At 35.7% G+C, this 23,062-nt stretch overlaps 1 protein-coding gene across 1 annotated transcript; it reads right to left on the reverse strand.

Moving 5' to 3' along the window:
• Positions 1–3,032: 3,032 nt before the first annotated feature.
• On the reverse strand, positions 3,033–20,553 carry LOC110018558 (dicarboxylate transporter 1, chloroplastic). Its single transcript, XM_020715908.1, has 3 exons — positions 20,230–20,553; positions 8,888–9,109; positions 3,033–3,513 (listed from the first exon to the last, which is right to left on the reverse strand). The coding sequence occupies exons 1-3, from the start codon at positions 20,536–20,538 to the stop codon at positions 3,151–3,153; spliced, it is 894 nt and encodes a 297-aa protein (XP_020571567.1). The 5' UTR covers positions 20,539–20,553; the 3' UTR covers positions 3,033–3,150.
• Between the last annotated feature and the right edge of the window lie 2,509 nt (positions 20,554–23,062).

The following is a 23,062-nucleotide window of genomic DNA, read 5'->3' on the forward strand; positions in this document are numbered from 1 at the left end:
GATTGTCCAAAGTCAAGATCGAGCGGCTGTGTTAGTCAACCGCCAGACGCTTGGATCGGTTGACTTAAGAGGTCAACCATGTTTTTTTTATAGAAATTCAGTTGCTTGACCAAAAATGCACGTTCATTTGATTTCGTTCTCTCACTATATGCCCTCGTCGATCGTAAGCACCCATCGATCGAACCTCATCTCAGTCGATTCTATCGTAAAGTCGATCGACTATTCGTCGGTGAAGAATGTTTTTTGTATTGTGGAACTTCATTTGTATGCCTCTGTTTTTTACCGTTTGATCTCCTTGAGATTCGTGCTAAAAATTTGACATTTCGTGATCCACCAAACAATCTTTAAATGTTGGATGTGAGAGAGTGAGAGAGAGAGAGAGACGTTTATTTAATATATAAAAGGGGCAATCATGTGCAAGAGGTAGGCATGAGTCATTTTCATGTGTATCAATCAATACGCATTAATACTTCAGTGGCCAACAAGGACATGGTAAGGAGAGTTTTGGACTACATTGTAAAAATGCTTATAAATTGATGGCAGCTTTTCATTATTTATATTTGTTACAATACATGTATAATAGAAAAGTAATATTAGCAATTGTCATATGAGACTAATTCAATGACATCCCTCCTTAATTTCAAACAAAATTTATATTATATTTATGGTAAAATATCTGGCACATCATATTACATGACCAAACAATAATTAAATATGTAAGATTATTTTAATACGCAATTTGTAGTGACTAATCATATGATTATATATGAACCATATATTAGTGCGAGACAAATTACTAAAATATTGTTTATCCCCAATTTAAAGAGTTTGAAACTATTTTGATATTTCTATAAACTCTGAGACTCAAATGACATCATGTAAATAGTCGTGCTCTATTTTGGCACTTTACATATTTGCATAATAACAAATTAAAATAAATTTTGTCAATTAGAAAGATGCAGGATAATTTCCAATATGTTATATATGTACCATGGCTTTAAATGAACCGAGCTTAGGTCTCAAGACTATGTTCGAGCTCTAGTTTGTTTAACAATGCATTGTTTCGTGCTTGTTCATTCAGAGATTATCGAGCTTATTAACGAGTAGTTCGTTTAACAAAAAAAAATGTGTTATAATCAAGCTTTAATCGGCCTTTACTCGAGCTCTATGGGAGCACTCTTTCAGGAATATACATTAGTCATATTAAACAACAATCGCTGAGCCTAAAATAAATATTTAAATGATACTATTCATGGACAAGCCGTAATCAAGTTAATTGATTTTCTTTACGAGCTTATTTATCAACTTGAAATGATATTATTTATGAACATAACTAAATCAAACAAATTATTTAAGATTCTTTATTTATTAATCAAATGATCATGACCGAGCTTTAACTGCTCTGCGGCAAGATTAGTTCGTCAAATGCCTGGTTCTCCCGTAGCACTAATATGCCCGCACAATTAGAGAGAGATAGAGAATGAAAAGAGAGATTCGTTGAGAGAGAGATAGAAAAAGAGGAGAGATTCATTAAGAATATCAAATTTGAGTTCCGCTGATGTTATGAAGCATAAAAATCAAACAAACATCGCATTATAAAATAAAAATGAATTTTAAATAAAATTTTACAAGTTAAAAAAGTAATTTTGAGGTGATATAGATATTTTGGATGGTATGAATAAATGTAAATACATATGAATTATGTGGCATGTACGTAAATGCCGTAATACGAATGATTTACATGCATACCCTCAATAATTCTTATGGATTTACATATCTAATAATATTTGCACATCACATCATTATGATGATGTCACACAATCACCTATTCTTCTACCGCTCCTATGTCCGGACCGTATGGTTCATCACCGGCCATAAACTTACAATGTTTGTTGTCTAATTTTTCTGTGCGGACTCTGACGTAGCTCTACGTGCCATACAAGTTATTCTTGTGTTATTTTCAAGTTATTTCTGTGTTATTTTCAATAATCCCGAAATAACACAAATAACTCAGAAATAAAGACCGCGGGTTATTTGAGAATTATTGAAAATAACCCAAAAATAACCTGAAAATAACTCAGGAATAACCTCTGCGGCACGTAGAACTACGTCAGAAGTCCGCACGCAAAATACACTCAAAATTGTTGGATATATTTTAAAATAAATGTAGCACGAAAACAGATTAATTTAAAACTTTGATTGGAATAGCATGAGACATTATTATTACTATTATTATTATTATTTTGACAGCTTCTGTTCAGCTATACGGCGGATAGAAGCAGTAGTCCTTGAGGTTAGTGATGGGCCCGAATTACTTCTTTGAATCAATTCTCAGAATCCACTTATATGCGGGCTTCTTTTAGTTTGTCTGTTTTGGGCTTGGACCCTTTATTATTATAATTATTATTATTTTGGTATCTTCTACATATTTTAGAGAGATAAGGATGTGTTTGGGGGTGTTTATCCAGATAAACAGCTTATTCTGAAACGTGACCCGCAAGGTTCGACCTGCTGTCTGCGTTTAGTATAAAAACCCAACAGCATTTTCGGATAAACTGCCGAAACATGTTTTCCAAACAGTGAGGCGGCGTTTTAAAAATGTTGTCTGCACTTATAAGCTGCTCCAAACAGACTTTTACATGCACAACAACCAAAATTTGATATTTAACTTCTAACACCTTTATGCTATAAGTATGAATGAAAAGATGTAATTTACTTTTTAAATATTGGTGATGATAGACATTTTGGATGCGATGTTAAAATTTTGAATGGCATGCTAATTCGGCATCCATTTTAAATTTATATAATAAGCGGATTAATGCTCTATTTGTAAATCAATTTTTATATTTCATTTGGAGCATTTATACATATATATCACACAATTCCATACCCACTATCATGCCAATGCAAGAAAAGGTTTATTTCAGATTAAAAAGGTTAAGGTTTAGGTGTTAGACATGTAAATACAAAAGAATGGAATGGCATGTATGTAAATGCACCTTAAAAAATGCACATCATATACTCTCACTACATTAAACAACAAAATGTCAACCAAGAAGATTAATCTGATACTAGAGTTGACATTGGAAATCAAAGAACAATCAGTGATATCGACATTTGAATCAAAATGGAAATTTGAATTAGACAAACTCACCATAAACCGATGGTCTTCCACCAAACTCCACCAATTCCAAGCCATATAATGATATTGACCACAGAGATGAGGAATCCATAGCCCCACCATTTGGAGAGAGGGACATAGTTTGCACCATAGAACACCGGTGCCGAACCGATGCCGTAATGGGTGAGACCGCCCATGAGATTCGAGAAGAAGGAGAGCACCATAGCCCCAAAGAGAGGAGGAGTTCCGAGCGCGCTCGCTACTGACAAGAAAGCGGTGAACATTGCACCGATGTGCGCGGCGCCGCTGGCGAAGAAGTAGTGGGAATAGAAGTAGAGAAGCACCAATATGCCGAAAGATAGCTGCCATGAGAGACCCAAGCCGCCAACAAACTGATAACGTGAAAAAAAAAATTAGAAATATACATGTATACCAGTTAATTCCAATGTATTTACATACCTAGAACGTATGCTTCAATTTTTACATACATTCCACCTTACCCATGCATGAAAAGTTGCATTTCACCTTTTAAAAGTGTTCTTATCAATCCAGATATGTAAAGGCGAAATTTGTAGCCAGATTGGAGGCTAAAATTTGAGGTGTCAGGAGAGAGTGGAATGGTATGGTTTGCTGCCCTTTTTAATTAAATTTTGAAGACTCAAAAGAAGGTGAGCTTGTTAGTGCCATGAAAGAATGAAGGAGTTCAAAATTGTTATAATTTAATTAATTATTTCTTTTAAGGGTCAACAATCTGCCTCCATGGTTTCGGATAGGAAGTGTGGAACGAGAAGAAAGATGGCAATTTTGGGTCTCTGTACCAATTATGATGATAAGGAAAGGCCTCTTCTCCTGCTTCCCATGGCTTACGATGATGAAGCTACTGCAACTTTATGTAGGCTGCACCAGCGACCGACGATGTTACCAGTGGTGGTGCGGATTGAAGAGCAGGGTTCGTGTTGATGAATAGAATTTCTCAACGGCACTGTTAACTGTTCTGGATTCAGGAAATGAAGCAATCCTCTGAGGAGCAGCCCGCAGCCACACTTCATCCCACCGTTCATTCTCGCTGAAGGCCTCTTTCTTCTCTTTCGGCTGCTCCTACCCGAAACCATTAATGAGGGAAAGTGAGACCTACTTGTGTCTCATAGACCGGTAGATAAGAAGATCCTTTTCGGCTTCCGGCCGCATTGTCTCACGACACTTACCAGCGCGTCTTATAGACAGTTGGGCAGGCAGGTACCCTGTTGCAGCCCTCTAACCGGGGACGGCATCGGGAGGCTATCGAAATTTTTTATGACCATGGACTTGTAAAATAATTTAAGATTTGGACTTTGTAAACTTTTAAAATGGCCAAAAATTAAATTATTTGAATTTTTAAACAGCAATAATAATACTAATATTTGAAATTGAAATGTAAAGACTTACAAATGATTTTAATAATTTAAATTCTTTCAATTTTCAAATGATTAAAATGTGAAAGAATTGGGAAGCTTAACCTTATTTGAAGCTAAACTTAAGGGGCAAAACCTGACTGCCAAATTCTATAAATTGGGGCTTGAATTTGACTTACATATGAAATATCATAATTGGGGGCTAAAGCTTGATTAGGTCTAAGCGTAGGGGGCTGATAAATTGACTCAAATATGAATGCATAAATTAAAATTAAATTCAAGAATATAAATGTCATTCTTAAATATTAAACTATTACTTATATATTCAATTTTGTCATCGGATTTACAATACACCTGCTAGCGAGTAGAAGACAGTCTCTTTTTAAAGCCTAAAATCATATACTTTTACAATTACTTTAAGTTCTCAATGATTTCAAAATCTCATTGTAATCTCTCAAGTCAAATGTGGTATATTGAAATGAGAACCAACTTTTAAGACTTAAAAAGTTTCCACTTGAGTTTATTTGCCACATTAAATTCATGACTTAAAATTTATGCAAGTTTTTAAAACATAAAAGATATTCAAACACATGAAACTTTAAACCCACGTGTGCTCCAACCAATGTATTAGATACTCAAATACTAGGTTTAAAAGTGTTATGCGAGCTAATCGGACTGCCCTGTCTATAGGATAGGTTTATAAGTCTCACCCAACTAATCTGATCTTCCTTGCAATGACTGGACTTAATGAGTCTAGTAATTTTAAAATAAACGTCTAAATCCAAAATAGAAATTTGCATGTCTAACTCACCTAATCTAATCCTTCTACCTATGAAAGCTTAAACTAGCAAAACTAAATGCCCCCACTTCAAATATAAAAGTTTAAATACTTAAATCCCCAATGATGGTTGTTTTGATAAAAAGAATTTCAACCAAATGAGTCAATATTTTAAATCAAGATTTTCAAAATAATCAATCAAAATATTCAAGTTAAAAATAAATCACTTAAAAGACTTGAAGCAAATTTTATACACCCTCTGCAATAATTTGTCAAGGGTAACAAATTCCTAAATGATTTCAGCTCATAAAAAGCAAATGTTATATCAAATATATCAATATATTCATAATCAAAATAATTACATGTCAGTAAGGACGTGGTCTGAGTCCTCTGTCGTATGGTTCTGCTGTCAAATGATACCACAAAATAGTTATTACTACCAGCGCCCTATAACTGGGTGGTTGCCACTAAATTGCACCATTATATTACGATCACAGTCGCAGCTCATATGTTCCCCAATGATTTTTTACTATTTGAGTTGTGAGAGAGTGTCACAAACGATGCACGAAGTGAGCAACTCTGCTTTTGTTTGATTATTGTATTTCCTTGCATGGATGCTTCTTTTATTGATTGAAATGAAATCCACTCTACAGTTAGGGGAAAAGCATCAAAATGATTTTCAAGATTTGTGTTCATTCGGTTGGCTAGCAAAAGTGGATTCAATGGATAATAGAAGACTTACTCGTGCCTTATAGACCATAGACCGGTAGGTTAGAAGATTCTCTTCGGTCGTAGTATCTCACGACACTGACCAATGCATCTTATAGATAGTTGGGCAAACAGGCACCCGATGCAGTCCCTTAAATGGGGACGACGCCGAGAGGCTGCCGAAATTTATGGTGATTTTGAACTTGCAAATGTTATAAAAAATTGAATTATTTGGACTTAAAAAGATGCCGAACTAGAAATAAAAGAAAAATACAAATTGTGAGTTAAAAGTCTCACATTCGATTATATTTGAATGTGGTCAAATAAAAATATATGTCCCAATGTAAATGAATGTTTATGTGGTCTAGTTTAATACATAAATTGGAGGAGCTAAGCTTAAATTTAATATGCAATATTATAATTTGGGGGGAATAAACTTGTAAGCTTGACTAAAAAATGAGATATCATACATTATAAGGATTGAGGGCTTAGCTTAAATTGAATATGAAATGTCATAAATTGAAAGGTTAAACTTAGGTTGAATGTAAAATTTTGTAAATTAGGGGTTGAGCTTAACTTAAATTTAAGACATAAATGCAAATTTTTAAATGCTAACATGAGGAATTAATATTTCAATTCCGCTACCGGATTCGCAACATGTTTAAAAGCAAACAGAATGTGATTTTTTTTTAAAGCTTAAAATGAAAACTTGTATGTGAGCTATTTGAATTAATTCATGTTTTAAAATCATACGAATTGCCTTTAGACACCAAATACTCCAATTAAAATAGCTCAAATACATAAATTAAACATCTGCATGTGTTCCAACCAACGTATAGAATGTTCAAATGTTGGGTTTGAGAATGTTGCGCGGCTAATCAGACCGTCTTGTCTATATGATGGGGTCGTAAGTCTCACCCAACTAGTCTGATCCTCCTCATTGTAAGAACTAGAGTTGACGAGTCTATTAAATTTAATAAACTTTCAAATCCTAAAATAGGAATTTACAAGTTCAAATCACCTATTCTAATCATCCTACATAAAAAGCATAGAAGTTGACAGGACTTGCACTTTGAAAAGCTTAAACCAACAAAACTAAATATAAAAGTTTTAAATGCCTAAGTCCCCGATGATGGCCATTTTGATTGGAGATTTCATCCGGAGGGATCAAACTTTTAAATCAGGGTCTTCAAATAATCAAATAAAATTCAAGCTAAAATTCAATCACTTAAAAAACTCCAAACAAATCCCATCCACCCTTTGCAATAATTTTTTAAGAAAGACAAATTTATAATTGACACAAACTCACAAATAACGGATGTCATAGCATATGTATCAATAAACTCACAATCAAAAAATTATATATCAGTAAGGATGTGGCTCGAGTCTTCTGTCTGTGTGGTTCAGTCGATAAATGACACAACAAAGTAGCAGTTATGACCAGAACTCTCTGACTGGGTGGTTGTCGTCAAATGACATCATTATATTACGATCACGATCACAGTCTATACATTCCCCAATGATTTTTTACCCTTTGAGTTGTGAATCATAACAATATATTTGATTGACACAATTTTCTATTAGCTAAGGTCGACTTAAATTTGTCCTCTTAAACAAATATTCACCCCATATCTATAAGAATTTTTTGTATGACGCAACTCATGATTACTGACAAAAATCTTTTTGTCAGATTGGGTCGACTAATTCCTTTGACAAAGTAGATCAGGGACCACGATAACCCGGGATGACAGAATCATGAGATCTTGATCGGGTTTCGTCTTCATTCCCCCACCATCTACTTTAAGTTTCAAGTGATGAATTTTACAAATTAAAATCATATGTTTGTTGCTATTATATATCGAATATTCAATTCTCAATGACCAGTCTTAATCGAAAGTTTTCTCCGTTATTGAGAGAGGTAATTAACCATAGGGGTTTGCGCCTATGGGAAACCTCAAACCCCAGATCAAAAAGTCCTCACAAAATGAGGGCGAAACCTCTGGGTAGTGTCTTATCTACAATCTAATCTGTCTTCTGAAAATTCAAGCTCCAAAACTCTCTCAACAAAAAAAAATGCACAGAGAGTTATCTTGATGAGGCCAAAAAAAAAATTAGAAAATCACATGGTCTCCAATATTTCATGTATTCTATGTCAACATCTTTCGTTAAAATAAATTAGAGATGCTGCCACCACATAGTGTTATCTAAAAATATCTCCTGACGTGATTGTTAGCAATTTTCAGAAGAAAAACATGATTCCCTTCCAAACAGGCAGGCACACAAATGGAATCAAAGCAAAAAATTATGAAGCCATTAATTGAGGATTTTAAGGAAACAATGACTAAAAAATTATGAAACAAGGGAATCACGAACTTTGAAGGAAACAGTGGACCAAAAATCATGAAACAAGGTATTCAGGATTTTAAAGAAAAAAAGTGAAACAGCTGAAAAAAATGAAAACATGAGCCCGAGCTTCTTATTTCTACTTAAGGGAAATATCGAATACTGACGAAAATTTAAAAACATGAACCCAAGCCTCTCATTTTTAATCCAAGCAAACTTCAAATGATTCCAACATTTAAATGAAAGTTATTCAAAATAATTGATGCTTCATCATCCAAAATTTTGACTCATTAGAATCAGTTGAAATGTAGTTGTTTAACTCCAAAAATTTACCTGCTTTTTCTGAGTGTATTTAACATCTTCATTTTCAATACAAGCTGACTTCTCAACCAAGAAAAAAATTTGGCTTTCCAGCGTGATATAAGATTATATGCCCATAAATAGATCACCAATTGCGTTATAAAATTGCGATGGAACCACAAAACAGGGAAGGAAAGCAATCATAACCAGAGAAAGGATAGAAATTATAACCAGCGGACCACATACCTTAACCACAGTCTGACTAAACCAAGATATAAGACCATATTTGTTAAGATAACTGGCCATTGCGATCAGTGCAGCAAACCAAGTGAGAGTATCCCATGCAACCGCCTCACCCAAACACTCCTTCCATGTAACAACCCCAGTTATAAGAAGAATTGTTAAGCCAATAATTGCAGCAGTAACAGCGTCCACATTCAGTATGCCTCCGAAAATCCAAAGGCCAACCTTCATAGATTTTCAAATAAAGAATTATCACTTTTCAACAGGATAGAACAGACTGGCAAACTAAAATGCAAACTAAACTATCTTATAATTACGAAGTACAAAAAAAAAATACATATAGGCCAATCTTCATAGATTTTCAAATAAAGAATTATCACTTTTCAACAGGATAGAACAGACTGGCAAACTAAAATGCAAACTAAACTATCTTATAATTACGAAGTACAAAAAAAAATACATATAGGCCAACCTTCATAGATTTTCAAATAAAGAATTATCACTTTTCAACAGGATAGAACAGACTGGCAAACTAAAATGCAAACTAAACTAAGAAACGATAAAGGACAAGAAACTAAATGAGTGCATAAATGATCCTATAGTGAGAGAAGCACATATCACCCATAGGGACGAAATTTAAGCTCAAACTCAACTTTTTCAAACACTGTCATTGCCGGACCCAAGCCCGAATGTGAAAAGTGGAGGGTTGCGTCAGGGAGTCGACAGTCAGCGTAAAATTTATCCAAAAAAATCATGACATGAATCCTTAATAATAAGTGCTAGGGCGTCCCCCTGAAAGCGATGTGTTGTATAGCCTGAATACAGTGAAAAGTGTGCAATGGCAGCTACACCGGCGTCCATGTGTAGTATCAAATAAACAAAGGTTCTCACATTACGGATAAATGCGGGTAAATAAGTTAGTCCATGAAACTAATATTAGGATAACTAATATTAGGATAGGATCTTGGAATATAAGCACTCTCAATGATAAATTAATAGAATTAATTGATATTATGATTCATAGAAAAATTAATATCTTATGTATTCAAGAGTTTTAAACTTTGGTATTTGGGCAAGAGTCTCACTAGAAATGGTGTAGGTGTAATTATAGATAAGAGTTTGAAAGATAATGTTGTAAAATATAATAGAGTTGGAGATAGAATTATAGCCCTTAAGATTATCATTGACACTAAGTTTTTTAATATTATAAACACTTATGCTCCTAAAGATAAATTTTGGAATGATTTAGAAGACTTAATATAAATGATACCTCTTGGAAAAAGAATTTTTATTGGAGAAGAATTAAATGGACATGTCGGTAGAGTGGTAAAAGACTTCAGAAATAATCATGGTGGCTACGGTTTTAGAGTAACTAATGAAGAAGATATAGCTATTTTAGATTGTGCTTTAGCTTATAATTTTGTTATTATTAATATTTTATTCAAGAAAAGAGATGAGCATCTTATTACTTATAAGAGTGAATCTAATAAAACACAAATTGATTATTTTCTTAAACTGAATCTAATAAAACACAAATTGATTATTTTCTTATGAGAAGAAGAGATTGTCGAGATTGTAAATACTGTAAGGTCATTCCAAGTGAGAATTTAAGTACCCATTACCATTTATTAGTTCTAGATTTTAAGATGAAAAGTTGTAAAACAAAGAATACTATGACTCATCATCGTAGAATTAAATGAGGGAACCTAAAAGACACAAATAAGACACAAATAAAATTACAAATAAAATTATTTTTATGAGTAAAATTCAAGATTTCAAAATTTGGGATGTTAATAAAGAAGCAAATGTTATTTGCAATAAAGTAACAAACACTATTAAACAAGTAGCAAAAGATGTGCTTGGAAAATAAAAAAAAATGATTTTATAAATAAATATAGTTGGTGGTGAAATAATAATGTGCAAGAAAACATAAAATATAAGTTATGTTATAAAAATTGGTCTAAATGTAAAAGCTTAGAGATGGGAAAAATATCAAATGGTTCGCAGGGAATCTAAAAGAACAATCTGTCACGCTAAAAATTCTACTTTTAATGATCTTTACAATATATTAGATATTAAGAAGAGTGAAAAATATATATATAAACTAGCCAGACAAAGAGAAAAGAAAAGTGAAGATTTAGCTCAAGTTAAGTGTATTAAAGATGAAAATCAAAAAATGGGAAAAATATCAAATGGTTCGGAGGGAATCTAAAAGAACAATCTGTCACGCTAAAAATTCTGCTTTTAATGATCTTTACAATATATTAGATACTAAGAAGAGTGAAAAATATATATATAAACTAGCCAGACAAAGAGAAAAGAAAAGTGAAGATTTAGCTCAAGTTAAGTGTATTAAAGATGAAAATCAAAAAATACTTTTCTTAGAAAAAGATATTCAACATAGATGGGTGAGTTATTTTGATAAATGAAGTTTTTGAAAATACGATCAACCTTAGTGATCTTAATATCGTGAATAATAATAAACCGTTTCATTTTTACCGTCGTATTAGTAAAAAAGAAGTTGAAGAGGCTTTAAAGAAAACCAAGGGTGGAAAGTTTGTAGGACCTCATGATATCCCAATTGAAGTGTGGAAATATTTAGGAGATTTGGGAGTTTTACTAAACTCTTTAATATTATTTTAAAAACTAAAAAGATGCCTAAGGAGTGAAGGAAGAGCATTTTGGTTCCCATTTTTAAGAATAAAGGGGATGCACAAGAGTGTGCAAATTATAGAGGAATTAAGTTGATGTGTCATACTTTGAAGTTATGGGAGAGGGTAATTGAACTAGGTTAAGACACATTACAAAGATTTCTCATAATCAATTTGGATTATGTCGGGCAGATCTACTATGGAAGCCATACATTTATTGAGATTTTTGTGGAGAAGTTCAGAGATAATAAAGAGAATCTACATTTGATTTTTATTGATTTAGAAAAAGCTTACAATAAGGTTCCAAGAGATATCCTTTGGAGAGTTCTTGAGAAGAAAGGTGTTGATATGACTTATAATCAAGTCATTAAAGATATGTATACTAGACTTGTTACTTGTGTTCAAACTGAAGGAGGATTGACCAAATATTTTCCTATTTCTGTTGGATCACATCAGGGATCGGCTTTAAGCTCATATTTTTTTGATTTAGTCATGGATGGTCTTACTGTACATCTACAGGAGGATGTACCTTGGTGTATGTTTTTTGCTGATGATATCCTTCTCGTGGATAAAATGAGAGAAAAAGCCCAGGAAAAACTTAAATTATGGAGTTCTACATTGGAGTCTAAAGGCCTTCATTTAAGTAGAACTAAAATTGAATATATGGAATGTAATTTTAGTAGTAATAGTTCTAGTGACAGAAGTGTGACTTTGGGTAATCAAATTATTAAAATGTGTGAACGATTTAGATATCTTGAGTCCGTTGTTCAAAGTGATGGTGATATAGATGGGGATGTTAATAATGTAATTCAAGTTGGTTGGTTGAAGTGGAAAAATGCTTCGGGCCCTTTGTGTGATAGAAAAGTATTGATTAGACTGAAAGGAAAATTTTATAAGACGGTGGTGAGACCTGCGATGCTCTATGGCATTGAATGTTGGCTTTTAAAAGTGGAGCAGAATAATAAGTTAAGTGTTGCCGAAATGAGAATGATTAGGTGGATGAGTGGCTTTACACTTAGAGACAAAATGGGAAATGAATATATCCGTGATAGGGTTGGTGTAGCTCTTGTGATGGAAAAAATTAGAGAAAGTCGTCTTAGATGGTTTGGTCACAATAAACTTTGACCATTTGATGATCAGATTAGGAGAGTAGATGTTTTAGATTCGACTTGTGTTAAGAAAGATAGAGGTAGACATAGGAAGACTTGGGCTTATTATATAAAAAATGATCTTAATTTACTAGAACTAAATGAAAATATGACACTAAATAGGACGCAATGAGAAAAAGGATTCATGTAGCCGACCTCACGTAATGGGATTAAGACTTTGTTGTTGTTGTTGTTGTATGTTGGCGCCTAGCCTATGGGGCAAATTTGTATTTTGTATGTCGAAGAGCAATTTAATCTTTTATTATTATTATAGTTGGGTATAAATAGGCTTGTTATGTCTAAGGTTTGGAAGAGATTTCCTACTCAGACTTGTAGGAATTAGGAGAGATCACCTACTTCTCGAATTGCAGGTGTTTATCTTTGTATTCTTATTGAGTTATTTGAGAAATTATTGTGTTTGCCCCAATTTCTATGGACAATTGTGCCTACTTTGAGATCGGATCGTATCAAATTGGTATCAAAGTACGAGTTTGGGAGAGATCACCACGAAACCGCTAGCAGCGTGAGAAACAGTTGTTGTCGGCATGAGAATTAGTTCATAAGCGTCGATGGGATCCCTTCATGACCAAATCCTGTGATACAAATTGCTAGCAGGGAGGCCACCACAGGATCGCTGCACACTGAGAAGGCTTCTACACGAAGGATCGCCTCTTACCGAATCTGAAACTCCTTCATGAAGGAACCATGTGATACAGTCGCACTACGAGCTTGTTGGGAAAGAGATCACAGGATCGTAGAGGGTCAGAGCTAGCTGTGAAGGAGTCGATGCGAAGAATTGTGGAGAAGGATCGCAGCGAAGAGAGACATGAAGCTCCCATCATTTGCCTCCCCCTTCACACGTATAGTCTCGTGCAAGACCCGGAATCGCAGCTTGCAGAGACCCGAAACTTCCTTGGATCTCTTCCACCCACTCCGTCCTCAGGAAGGCAGTTGTGATTGGTGTTTGCGAGGAAGACTGGCAGGATCGTGGCTTACAGGGAAGGTCGGCGGGATCGCAACACACAAGAAACACCTTCTTGACCAAGTCAGACGACGTACAGGAGGGTGAAGACAACAATACAGTCGCAACAAGAGCTTGTTGGGAAGGCGACGATGGACCTTTCGTTTCCTGTGAAGACTGACGAATTAAGCTTGTTGGGAAGCCTCGAGATTCAAGCAGATTTTTACGGACCCGATTTAAACCAATTACAAGATCGCGACATACATGTTTCGAAAATGAAAGGAATGAATGACAACCAAGAAAGTAGAAGATTTAAAGACGAAATTAGATGAAGAGATGAGTCAAATCAGATCTCAGATAGATGAAATGTTCGCTATCATATAGGATAGGCTTTCTTCTATTGAGAACCAACTAAAGGGCCGATTCCAGAATAGGGGGCAATTCGAGAAATGCTAAAGAGGCTGATTGAGATGCAATCCAAGACCACGTCGATGGCTCAATTTGCAAACCTTAATCAAAAGTTGACTGGAGAATCCCTGACAAAATTGAGAGGAAAAGAGATCGATCGTAAGTAACATGGGGAAGAAACATGGGTGGATTAAATATTTCTGATAGGGGCAATTGGGCTGAAACATGAAGAAGAGATTATGCAATAGGTATGGAGGGGCACAAAGAAGAAATGAGAGAAGCAGGGTATGGCATGATCAAAGGAGGGAGTTTTACGCTCGAAACATGGGAGGAAACAACGAAGGAAGAGAAAGAGGATGTTTGGGTGGAGATGTTAGAATTAGGAAGTTGAAAGTGGCGATCTTGGAGGGGAAAAACACACATGGGTGGATGTATCGACAGAACAATACTTTTTGTTGAATGGGTTAGATGGGAGAGAAGAATCTCATGGTGGCAAGGTTATGTTTGGAAAGGAAATTTCTAGCCCGGTTTCAGTAGAGGGAGGCTAGATACCCAATCCGTTCGTGGGAGGAATTTAAGAATTGTTTGTTGAAACATTTCCGATCAATTCGGAAAGAAGACCTACACGAGCAATTCTACGTCTTGACTCAAGTGGGGACTGTCATAGAATACATTGAAAGATTTGAGCTATTGTCGAGATAGTAGAGGGGGATTTCTGAAGCCGGAGTGAAGAGAAATTTCATGAAGGGCCTAAAGTCCAAGATACGGGCATCACTCCGACTATTAAGACAGCAAGGATTGAGGTAGACGATGAAGCTAGCTTAGATGGTAAAAAAAAAATCAGATGAAGAAGGTAAGCAGGAGAAACACAGATGGAACGTCGTACCGAACTTGCTATAATCACAACAATACCAAAAGCTAAAACAGTGAAAGTCAAAATGGAGGCTGCATGGGACACGAATAATGGACCACGACTGGGAACAACACTCAAGCACCTTACATAGACAAAAATTCTGGATACCGAACTTGCTATAATCACGACAATACCAAAAGCTCAAACAGTGAAAGTCAAAATGGAGGCTACATGGGACACGAATAATGGACCACGACTGGGAGCAACACTCAAGCACCTTACATAGACAAAAATTCTGGAGAAGTTAAGAGGTTATGTTTTCGATATGACGAAAAGTGACGAGGAGGCAGAGAATGAATAAATAGAAACACCTGTGAGGGAGGATGAACAGACACTTTTTCCAAGATTGATGGGCAAATTTTTTTTTTATTATTTGTTTGTGGGTGCAGGGGATTATTGTTATGTTGGCGCCTAGCCTAAAGGTAAATTTGTCTTTTGTACAACTAAGAGAAATATAGTCTTTTATTATTATTATCGTTAGGTATAAAAAGGTTTGTTATGTCTGTGGTTAGGTTTATTTATGAGATCGAGTTGTGAGTCTTAGGTCTAAGGTTTGAAAGAGATTTCTTACCTCATAATTATAGGAATTAGGAGAGATTGTTTACCTCTCGAATTGCAGGTGTTTATCTTTGTATTCTTATGGAGTCGTTTGATTTATTGAAAAAATATTATTTTTGCACTAATTTATGTGAAAAAATGTGCCGACTTTAAAGTTGTAACGTATCCCTTTTACTCACTGATGACTCGCAAAATTAATTAAGTTCAATTTGTAATCGAATCAACACATTTCTATATGCACATAAAAAAATTTAAAAAAATTGGCATATAACTCATCATCACACATCCGATTGAGAATCTTCTTTTAATTTTGTCATCTAAATATGTTCTTTTGAAGGATAAAAATTTATATATTTTATAAAGGGAGGACAGAACGAGTTATAGGATTTAAGAATCATAAAAGAAGACAAACCCCTAATAAAAGAGCTAGAAGAAGCATATGGAAAATACTTTTCCCAGAAATGAACAACTCTGTGAGATGTAAATATCAAACCCATCACCAAATGGTCAGAAGCTCGAGCATGAACCATTAACCCAATACCTAGTTTATAATCATCAAAAAATATTAATATTAACAATTGAACAAATAAGGGATATTAATGGTCAGACCAATTACAAGTTTTGATTGAATACAAGGACGAAAGTTGACCATTTTAAAGAAAATCCGATCAAATGTCACAAATCCCCAAGTATTGGGACATGGTCCATAATTGAACTAGTAATTTCCCCTACCTATAGGCTTCAATAAGTGTTATCAAAATGCAAAGTGCAACGCAATATGCAATATTTCATTTTTGCTTCAAAGCTCAAGACGCAAAGCGAAGCGGCGCTTTTATTAATCAAAGAACTAATAAACTATATCAAACTATTAATGTATAAAAACATTTATAAACAATCATAAACATAAAATATGATTCAAAAGTTGATATTAACTAAAAATGAATGTGGCACAACACTTTAACTTGAAGGAGAACATTGAATGTGACCCTACAAATTCAAATTTCGGAAAATTTCTAATTGTTATTGCGAAACTTAGAAATTGCAAAAAAAAAAAAAACTGTAAATGAACAGAAGCTTCAAAGCGCACTTCAGCGAAGTGAAGCGGGCGTCACGAGCTTCACTTCTTTGCTCGTGAAGTGTGATTTGAAGTGCACTTTTAAAAAAATTGGCTTCAATAATCTAGAAATGGACACCAAGTGCATCATCCTTGAAGAATGATATGTAAAAACTATGAAGAAGCCATAATATAACAATAAAATAAAATTGGCATTGTAAATGAAGTAGCATTTGAACTGATTCTACCATCACATTTCTTTTTTTTTTCCCCATGAAAAGAGAAATCATAGCGTAAAATATAAATTTATGAAACATATAGTAATAAATTTTAATTAGGGCATCATCAAAGCATTCAATTTGAAAAATCAGCTTTCTTGAAAACCTCTAGAAAATTCTGAATTTATTTACTATCAACCCTCTTTCACTATCAAATATATCAAGCAAAATTCATTGTATGCATAGTCTATACAATAGGGTCATCTTCAAATATTATCTGAATGGGTTTTTCATGGCTTTCATATTGATATCATGTATTATAATTGCTTAGAGGCCTCAGTAAAGATGGTTTTGGATGTGTAAGAAGAAAACATTAAAACACAAGTGAAAGGGTTGAACTTCTACTTCAAATTGATTTTCATATTCACAAATAGGGGTTGATTAAAAGAAAGCAAGATTAGTTAAAAGTTAAAAATTGAGCACCAATTTCACAATATGTAAAAATGATCATGAGAGCCTGGACCAGGTACAACAAAACATTGATTGTGAACCACTTGTAACCCATAAATTGCGATGTGTTAGTTCCCTAATGCATTGAATAGCCTAATGCTCGAGCATAGCAATCATGCAATTCTATACTCAGTGTCAAAAAATCTATCTAATTAGATTATATCTCTAGCGCATATTCTCCCTCCCTCTCTTCCTCCCTCCCTCCCTCCCTCCCTCCCTCCAAATTGTCTCTCACGTGTTTAACTCACCTTTTTTCATCAAAAAGGGTATCCTTTATAAATCAATTCGCTGAAGACAATCTCCAAGACTAGATATTTCTCTACTCCAATGTACTCTTTGTGCTAAATCATATCTCTAGTATGGGAAGAAATAATGCCTCAGTACTACGCATGTAGACCTACGTGCATAGCCAATCAAATGCCGCCTCGTGGAAAGCCCGGCCCCACCTATTTAAGCACAGAAAAATAACAGAAAAATAAATTTCATATTATTCGCGACCCGGAGACCCTAAACTCGAACCCGCCTAAAAAGCCTTTTCATTTTCTCCGCACTATTAAGAGTTTAGATTTTAGGCTCCGTATCGTCTTCCTCGGCGAAGCGCTACCTCCTTTATTGGCGAAACCCTGAAGAAATATTGCCTTAGCACTACGCATGTAGACCTACGTCCGTAGCCAATCAAATGTCGCCTTGTGGAAAGCCCGACCCCACCTATTAAAGCAAGGAAAAATAAATGTCATATTATTCGCGACCCGACCCGACCCTAAACCTGAAAAATTTATAGCCAACATAAAAATATTTCGCGCCTACTTATTGTTCTATTCGCAGGTTGTTCTATTGCAGGTGAAGAAATATTTCGCAGCTCCGTTCGCAGCTTCCGCAGCTAGGGTTTCGATGGAGGTCTCCCTGAACGTTGAGATGCCGGAGGAATTATACCCATCATTCAGCCTGAACTTTGAAGATAAAGTGAGTCTGTAATGATCTCTAGTTTTACGTTAGCTTAGGGTGTTAAACTAGTTTTATCTCTAGTTTTTCTGTTGTTTTTTTTTTTGTTATTATGGTATTAAGTTTGTGTTTTCTTGGTGATACTATGGTGTTATTCTGGTGTTACTCTGGTATTACTCCGGTATTACTCCAATGTTATGTTGTTTATTGTCTTTGATTTAGTATTGTTATTGTGGTATAATAGTTGATTTAGTCTAATGCAAATGTTGGTGTTGATGTTGATGTAGTGTTATTGGGCTCTACAGTGTTGTTTTTTGTATTATAATGATATTTTTTTTGTTATTATGATTTTAAGCTTGTGGTTGTTTAGTGTTACTCTTATATTATTCTGGTGTTACTCTGGTATTACTCCAATATTATGTTGTTTATTGTCTTTGATTTATTACTGTTATTGTGTTATTATTGTGTTTTGCTGATGTTATCATGGTGTTATGCAGTACTGTGAGGCAACACACGTTTGCAATGATCCAATTGCAGAGAAGTTTCTAAGCAGCATTGTCCACAATGAGCAAGAAGCATATGAAAGCTATCGTGCCTATGCACATCACGTAGGATTCACTGTTCGGAAGGACCATACTACCAACTGGCCAAACTCCAAGAAACTCAAGATCAAAGATTATATTTGTGGAAAAGCTGACTACAAGAAAGAGTCTAACAACACAGTTAAGTTCAGAAAAGCAGACACGATGACTGGCTATAAGGTTATGGTTCAATTTGCTGTTGATTTCGAAGGCAATTGGACAGTGGCGAAATTCATTGAAAATCACAATCATCTCTTGGTTGAAAGTGGTGATAAGCATTTTCTTCGTTCCAGCAGAATGATAAATGAGTTAAATACAGATGTGTTGAGATCAATGACAGATTCAGGGATCAGAGCAACACATGTAATACAATTTCATTACCACGGAGGTTGGTGGTGTGGAGAATTTGGAATGCAATAAGATAGATGCATTTAATTTCATCCAAAAATAAAGAAGACAAAGAATTGAACAGGGAGATGTCAGTGCTCTAATACAATTGTTCATGGAGAGGCAAGCTGGGAATAGCATGTTTGCTTGGGATTTTCAAACAGATGAGTCTAGAGGTAACACCAAGAAAACACAAGCTTAACACCATAATAACACAAAAAGTGCAACAGAAAAATATCATAAATTTTACCATATTAACAAAAATACTACTACCTTCCAAGAAATATAAATACCACAAATAAAATGACAATACTAGAAACGCAATGAAAACTCTAAGCTAACATAAAACTAGAGATCATTACAGACTCACTTGATCTTCAAAGTTCAGGCTGAATTATGGGTGTAATTCCTCCGACATCTCAACGTTCATGGAGACCTCCATCGAAACCCTAATTGTGGAGCTACGAAATATTTCTTCACCTGCAATAGAACAACTGCGAATAGAACAGTAAGTAGGCGCGAGATATTTTTATGCTGGCGGGAAATTTTTCAGGTTTAGGGTCGGGTCGGGTCGTGAATAATATGAAATTTATTTTTCTGTGCTTTAAAAGGTGGGGTTGGGCTTTCCACGAGGCGGCATTTGATTGGCTACGGACATAGGTCTACATGCGTACTATTGAGGCAATATTTTTTCCTAGTATAGACTTAATATTTTCCCACAGATAACATTAGATTTATATATATAAGTGTAGCTGCATTTATTGGATAAAGCATATATTTAAAACGAAAAAAAATGATCTAAATAGGGGCCTTCTTTAGATTGAATACAGCTAGAATTGAATATAAAGAACCATGTTTGGTTTTGGCTCAACTAAAAAATGAATCAAATACATGAGAGCTGATCTTTTAGCAAGTTTCGAATCAGCTTTAGAGCAGATTGCTAACAGCCATAACTATAGTTCAACTGAAAAAGTATGTATTGAAAAAAAAAAAGAAGGAAAATTGCAGCTATACCGTTACAAGTAGCGTCACCGCCATGATAATCTCATTCTGAGTCATCGGTCCCATCTTATCCAATTTCTCCTTCGCTAGCTTTGGCGCATCCGGGCTGCTCTTCACCGTCGGCGGATAAATAAAGTACAGCAGCAACGGAACAACAATCAAAGAAACCAGGCCGGGAACAATCGCCGCAACCGCCCAATCAGTCCAACCAATCGTCTGCTTAATCGTATTTAAAGTCAAGTTCGCACTTAGCGGGTTCGCCGCCATTGCCGTCAGGAACATCGACGAAGTGATCACCGACGTCTGAAAGCAAGTAAGCATCAACCACGATGTCAGATATTTCAGATGATCGATGTGAGGAGGTATGCAGTCTGCCTCGTCATATATGTTGATGATGCAGCTGTTTGGGATGTAGGTAGCAGGCAGAATATTCCATTTGACCATTCTTTTGATCAACCACTTTATCATTAGCGGTAGTGGATCTACTTGATCGTGTCTGAGGATGCTAGGCAGATTCCCCAGTCTATCATTTGTGAAGTTATAGCAGTAGCCACACTGGATAGTAATCCTCCATTTTCCTAGCATCCATTTCCTCAGCTTGAAATAGGTCCTTTCCATAAGTAAACCTACTTAACCTTTGTCCCTTAGGTCAAAAATGCAGTCAAGTACACTTTGTTCGTAAGTCTTTGAGAAGACTCTGGTATAAAGTTCTAATCCCTCCAATATGTTGATGAATTTTCCCTGGAATTCTTTGTAAAATTCAAATTCCCTTTTATTTACTTTACTAATTTTGAAGTACTTCATCGTACTAGGGGTCGGTAGCTGTCGCGGGCGTTCCTCCCTCTGAACATTGGCAGGAACCCCAACTAGTGCTGGTTGATCTGGAATACGAGACTTGGCGTCTAGCGGGATGTACGACCCTGGACTCCATGGTACATACTGATCTGTCCCTAGTGGGACGTATGGCTCATCCATCATAAAATCTGAAGTTTGAGACCCATCGGTGGTATACTCTTCAAATGTACTGAAATGTTGTAAATATAGAACAATGCAATCCGGGCATTCTACAAACGCCCCCATGGCTGATGTCCCGGCCGGTATTTCAGCATTGCATGTCGGGAAACCCTTGCATAAAACAGCTGAAACTGAAAGTGTATCTGACTCTGTTATGAATCCTGGTTCTTCATTTGTGGTGGGTAGGCTAGCAGAAGTTTCTTTCATGTCCAGATTGTAAATACGCCCCTCAGGAATAGGGGTGAGTAAGTTGTTTGTCTCTCTTTGATGGCTGCATCTTTGTTGTAGAAAAGATCTCTGCTTCTTGCGGCTGGCATTCCCGCGTTGCGTCCTGCGAAGCGGAGTACTTGGTAGTCTTTCATTATTGGTGACTATTAAGCATTCAGCAGGTGTAGCTACCATGGAGGGCAGACGGCTGGGCCCCTCCATCGGATCTCGCTCTGTTACCACGTTCTTGCCCTTGCGTAATACATTTTTTTTAGTGGTCACTCTCAGTAGTGAAGGAAGTCCCTCTTTCTCTTTGCAGCTGACTACATCCATTACAGGACCGTAGTTCACATCAACCTAGTTGAAATCTACTTTGAAGTTTATGGTAACGCCATCTCCTCATTTAATGCAAGGTTCCAGCCATCTTGGAAAGTAAGGATCAACCGCTGTCTCGACATTTTTCTGCAGACGACAAGAAAAATGTCAGTGGGCCGAAACTTGTCAAGAACAAGAACAAAACAAAGTATTCATTAAAATAAATTTTAGTTTGTTTTGGGTTACAAGAATTTTATGTATGAGTTTTATTTAATTAAAAGTGGAAAGAAGAAAATTAAAGTTTGAAATATTTTTCTTTTCAAACTTTTCATTATATTGAGGTTAATTACAAAATTTGGACCCGGTCATAGACATTTGGCCATATAGATAACCTTAAAAAAATCAAAGTTTCAAAGTTTCAAAGCAAGCAAAGGCAAGCAGCATCAGGTTACGTAATAGGTTTTTAGATATCGTCCGTTTATTGGTAACATGGGTCTTTCGCCCCGGAAGTCCACTAATTGGTAGGCTCCTCTTGTATAGACCTTTTCAACGACAATTGGTCCCTCCCAAGTTGGCTTGAATTTTCCACCTATTTTGTGGCGTGCAAGAATAGGTCCTTTGAGCACAAGTACGAGGTCACCAACTTTGATTGTCCTTGGGCGGACCAATTTATCATGGGCTTGTACCATCTTTGCCTGGTAAAGCTCCAAATATTGTTGTGCTTCTAGTCATTTTCCCTCGAGACTCTCCAGTTCTTCGAGTCTGAGTTTTGTGCTTTCTTCCGTTGTGAGTTGGTTGACAACGGTGACTCTGAGAGATTGTGTCTGGATTTCTAGTGGTAGCACGGCCTCGGACCCATACACGAGCATATAAGGTGTACAATGAGTGGGAATCCTGAAAGTCGTCTGATAGGCCCACTAGGCTTCTAATAGTTTATTGTGCCGATCCCTCTTATTTTCATCCAGTGTTTCTTCAAAATCTGTACCAGTGTCTTGTTGAAAGCTTCAATCAGACCATTTGCTCTGGGATAGTAAATTGTAGAGTATCTCCAATCTATCCCATGTCTTCTGACAAAATTGTTAATCTTTGTACTTTTGAAAGCTGTCCCATTGTCAGATATTATTCTTCGCTGTACTCTGAAACGGTAGACGATTTGGCTTTTAAAAAATTAAAGGACATGTTGTGCCGTAACCTCATGCAACGGTACTGCCTCTGCCCATTTGAAGAAGTAATCTGTAGCGGCAAGTATAAACCTGTGTCCTTTGGAAGATGGAGGGTCTATCGGACCTATTATGTCTGTGCCCCAACA

This window comes from Phalaenopsis equestris, unplaced genomic scaffold (genome assembly GCF_001263595.1).
Source record: "Phalaenopsis equestris unplaced genomic scaffold, ASM126359v1 Scaffold000024, whole genome shotgun sequence".
NCBI lineage: Eukaryota > Viridiplantae > Streptophyta > Magnoliopsida > Asparagales > Orchidaceae > Phalaenopsis > Phalaenopsis equestris.